This window comes from Aptenodytes forsteri, unplaced genomic scaffold (assembly GCF_000699145.1).
Source record: "Aptenodytes forsteri isolate BGI_AS27 unplaced genomic scaffold, ASM69914v1 Scaffold390, whole genome shotgun sequence".
Classification (NCBI taxonomy): domain Eukaryota; kingdom Metazoa; phylum Chordata; class Aves; order Sphenisciformes; family Spheniscidae; genus Aptenodytes; species Aptenodytes forsteri.
Genome location: NW_008795631.1, coordinates 132,901 through 137,669, shown reverse-complemented (window position 1 = coordinate 137,669; position 4,769 = coordinate 132,901). Strand labels below are relative to the sequence as shown.

The window sequence follows — 4,769 nt, the reverse complement described above, 5'->3', positions numbered from 1 at the left end:
ATCATGTGTAATTTACCTTATTGGTTTTAAAGTTCCACTTGAAAGGAAAAGTGACATCAACAGGAGTTAAAGCAACAGGCTGAAAAAAGTCCTGACACACTTAACTTCACATTCTGAGAGATCTAAACCAAGAAGAAATGGAGGAAAAACAAAGCAGAGAATTAACTAACCTAACGATCCTTGGCTTTCTTTTAGTTAAGGACCTCAGAACTCCTTGCATGCATTAATTAATTATCCCTCATTACTCCCCAGCCAAGTAGGTGTTATTTATTTCAGAGATGAGTAAATGGAGACACAGGAACGTGTTACGACTAGCTTCCAAGGCCACACAGAAAGACAGTGGGTAAGTTAAAACAGGAAAAAAAACCCCCTGACATCCAGTTTGCTTAACTACCAGCCAAAACGCGCACTTGCCTGAAAACAAAGAGTCGAGAACAATTAAGAGTGGAGAAAACACAGAACCAGGCGATGGAAACCGAGCAGAGAATGGCAAAGCCCATGCCAGAAGACAAGAAACCGAAGGACCATAGCGACGGAATGTGGGAATGCAGGGTCCTTTACAATAATTAACCCCCAAGCAGGAACGCCTACACAAGTCTGACACTGCTTTCTTAACAGTTCTCAACCATCTTAGAACTCGGTCCTCTGGGTTCTTCTCCTTGGTGCTGCAGGGCCTTAGCCTTTATTTCTGGTCTGGGTTGTGTTTGGGAGGATGTGAGAGGACCAATCTATCCGAATCCCGCTCTATTTTTATTCCCCCCCCCCCCCCCGAGTCTCCCGCTCTGGGAAATACAGGCTTATTCACTTATTGATTTCAGTCACTCGGCATTAATTTAGCTGAATCTCTTTGCAGCCTTTGGAGATAAAGCTGAACCTACCGGTTTGATTGACTGCCCGAGGACTTTTTTTCCCTTCTTTAGCTTTATGCGGGTAACTGTCCTAACAGCTTCCCGCACTTGCTTCCGTGAGCCTGTCCTAATCAAACGCAGAGGTACGAGACAGCATCACCATCCTGTGGATTTGCAAGAAATGAAGAGAACGCTTCCTGGCTTCCTAATTCTTCTTTCACCCTCAGGTTTTCAGAGGCGTTCCTTGCCAGCCTTTCCTTGTGAAAGATACCGGAGCAACCGACCCTCCTTTTAGCTTTAACGGCTAAATACGTTTCTGGTGACAGGACCAAAGAAACAACAGCTGGATTTGGAAAGAACAGCTCTTCCCGACACTCACAGGGACACTCGCTCGCCCCGTGTCTACGGCTTTGCCTTAATTCCGGCTGCTACCACACATCCAAGCAAGTCGGATCCACAGCAGCCCTTCCCTTATGTTTGTCCCTGCCAGAAATAGCTGTAATTGCCACTCCGATTTTATTCCAGCAACCAGCCAGAGCAGGGAGCCCAGGCAGTTAGGAAGAAGAGAAAGAGCTGCAAACCCCCCTGCTCCACGCTTCTCACTTGAAGAGGTCTTAGGCCCCTCTGCCTAAGTGAGAATTAAACTGATTAATCATGCGGTACCGCACGTACAGCTACAGATTCCTTCAAGGCTAAGAGGAGAGCAAGAGAATACTCCCTGGCTTCTCCGAGTCATTACCTGGCACATCCAGTTGAAGGAAAGAAAATTGCCGGTATTCATTTCACTTTTCACAGAGGAATTTGCCAAGTTTGCCAGGGCTACGAGTTGATTTAATCCAGAAACTTTTCCAAGGGAGCTGGTAAACTGAGGAAGGCAACAACTTCAGGTAGTGACCGTCACCACAATACTTCCCTCCGCGGGAAGGTTCCGTCATTCTCTGCGACGCGAAGTTATTTTACATTTACATTACACACGCAGTGAAAGATGTACGAGGACATTCTTTATTCAGAATAAAACTTGCAGCTGCCCAATACTGTCTCAGAAAGCATTTCTCTCCCCGATTGCACGCGGAAACAGGATGAAGCGGCATCTTCCTCTCCCCCCTCCCCCTAGCAACAAGTTAACTGAACCCCGTGAGAGTTTGGCTCATCGGTGACAACAGCAAGCGCCTGGCAGCTCAGCGGTTAACGCGTTAGAGCAAGTAATAATAGAGTGGCTCAGGCTCCCGAGAAGGAGGAGGCATAACCGGGCTTAAGAGGGGGCCCAGTGCACCTTAAACATAATGAAAAATGGTTTTTCTGCTGACAGGCTGACATTTCAATACAATGTCAACATGTAAAGCACCTTCGCTCCTGTATAACGGCATCCTTAATAAAGCTATTCACACCGCAGACATTTATGACTAATGGGGTGCCGCCTGCTATAAACAAAACTCAAAAGACTCACTAGAAACAGATTTCTCCTCCTTTTCTGGTAGCACTTGCCCCCTCCCTAAATTCATTTCGAAGCAAAGCCGCCGTCACCTTTTTCTCCCAACTCTTCTGCCAGAAGATAAAAAGGCTCTTCACATTTCAAATGCACGGCATCTGATAAAAGCAAACAAAGAGTTTTCTGCAAGGGCGCGTGTATGTTTTTAGACACGACCCCAGCATCTTCGTATGTTCCCATCGCTGCTGAAACGCAGCCACCCCTGCGAGACAGACAACAGCAGCGCCGACAGCCAGCTTTGTGATTCGGGCTCTGCTAGAAGCTGGAACAGATCAACTTAAATCTGCTGTCCCTCTCCCCAGAGGAGTTAAACTCTGCCCAACTGGAAAATGCAAGCGACGTTTGCCAACCACCGCAGGCTCGAAGGCGAACGCTTGGACTTACGCCTGGCTGAAACACGAATCAGGATTAACGTGTCCCAGGAAAGGGGGAATGAACCCCTGGGAACCAGGTCAAAGCCAAGTTTCCCGGTCCATGCCTCACCCTCTCTTAGAGGTACAAAAAACCCCCTCACAAACACAGCAAAGCTGTGCCGCACTTTCAAAGACTCTGCTGGCGCTGTACACAATAGTTTCTGCGTGTCATCTGCTCCCTGCGCACTTCTGGAAAATCGGGGGTTTGGTTCCCTGTAACTTTTCTGGAAGACCAAGTTCCTACTCGGGAGAGCAGCAAAGCTGTTCCTCTGAAGCTGCGTTGGTGTAACTAGGTCGTAGCAGCTCATTTCTCCTTCCTCGAACCCGGTCTCGAGTACCCCAAAGGGCTTTCCAAGGTTTAAACCTCTGCTGGGAGAGATTCTCAGTCCCGCTAGCACACAGCACATTAAACCAGACCTACAGTGATTTGCAGACACGGCACGCCGGAGTAGACCCAAGGGTCCTAGATCGCAGCGTCCCAAAGCTCTCCCTCCACAGAATTGCTCACAGATCTCAGAAGCCCGGGTCTTAATCCCGCTCCTCGTTAGCCCATCTATTGTTTCTTCTAATTTTTAATTTATTTCCCCACCAGTTACAGCCCAGAAACAACCTCTCCTTAGAGCTGGGCTCTTTGTTCCCCCGTGTAAGAACAACGGAGGTGCCCCCCGAGGTGCCCCCCCCGCACCCCCGCGCTGGAAGATCTCTGTTGCGCTGTCGATAGAGCAGCCGGTGCTCTGAAGTCCGCAGTCTTTCTGCCCTCTCTGCCGGTGGGAAGACTCCCTCTGCTGTTCTAAACCAGCAGAAGGCCCGGGGCTACAACCCCTCACGGCACCCCCAAAACTGGGAGCTGCACAGGATGTTTTCAAGCGGGTCAAGCTGGGACATTTGCGGTCAAAGAAATGTCCCTGCAGTCGGTCCAGCTCAGAGAGCAGCTTCCATCGTCAGTGGGAAAAGCCAGAACCGGCTTTGGATCCTGAAAAGTGGGGGGGTTTTTTATTGGGACGAAGGAAAATATTGTGCTTAATTATCAAAGGAGCTGTCGAAGAAGAGACTACAGAAAAAGAGGTAAGGGCTGATTTTAGCTTTCGGTTCCTACTCAAGCACATCTGCAGGTTGCTGCTGATCCTTTGGTGTCGCTTCCACACAGTTCTGTAATTTATTTACTTAGAAAGTTTTTAGAGGCAACTCAGCAGACAAAACCCAGCGTGATCAGCACACAAGTGCCGACGGATGAGGAACGCTCCGACATCCCGGTCAGAGTCCAGCTGTCCGCTGAAGACAAGCGTAGGGTGACCAGAACCAAGAAAACCACATCGCAGGGCTGCGTTTCGTTTTCCAGAGGGGAAAGACCAACCCAACCCAGCATTGGAACGATACTCCAGAGTACAGAAAAGACTTTCCGTTCACTCCTGAAGATGGATTTTAGTTCCAAGGCTCCCCTATGAAAAAACAGCACAAATAAAAGCATCAGGCAGGCTCCGTGCGTACGCAGCACCCTAGTTATGAGGTACAGTAGGTTACCACGTCAGGTCATGGGAGTACGTCACATTCAGGTGATTTCTACACGCCTAGTAACAAGTTATTTACTTTAACGTTGCTCCATAGATGTTTACGAGCAGAGCGCTGCAAGCTGACCTACCCTAACAAAACCATTCTGTATATATTACTGTACAAAACCGATGACCAGGTTGATTAATAGATTCGGACAAAAAACCCATGCCTTTACCTCAGCAAGATTGCTTTCCTCGCAGAGCCTTTTGCCACAGGGTATCGGCTCAGTCCGACACCGAGAACGACCAACCCGTTTAGAGAAATACTCTGCGGCGTTCGCGGCCATAGCGGCCCCACACACACACACACACGTCACTTCCAGCCCCCGACAATCCACGCCCGTGAATTACCACGCTTTGAGCCCAGATACACCTCCTGGCTGCGCTCTGTATTTCTCTGAGGAGAATTTACAGCGACAGGAGGGGAAGGGGGGGGGGAGGGGGGGGGAGAAAAATGCGGGGTTTGCGG

General features: G+C 49.2%; 1 protein-coding gene across 1 annotated transcript in view; it reads left to right on the top strand.

Moving 5' to 3' along the window:
• Positions 1-3,980: 3,980 nt before the first annotated feature.
• The window catches only part of ATP13A1 (ATPase 13A1), a 17,178-nt gene continuing 16,389 nt past the window's right edge, over positions 3,981-4,769 (top strand). Inside the window, exon 1 of the mRNA XM_009282475.1 lies at positions 3,981-4,034. Coding sequence (XP_009280750.1) covers positions 3,981-4,034 — 54 coding nt within the window. The remainder of the gene's footprint in view (positions 4,035-4,769) is intronic.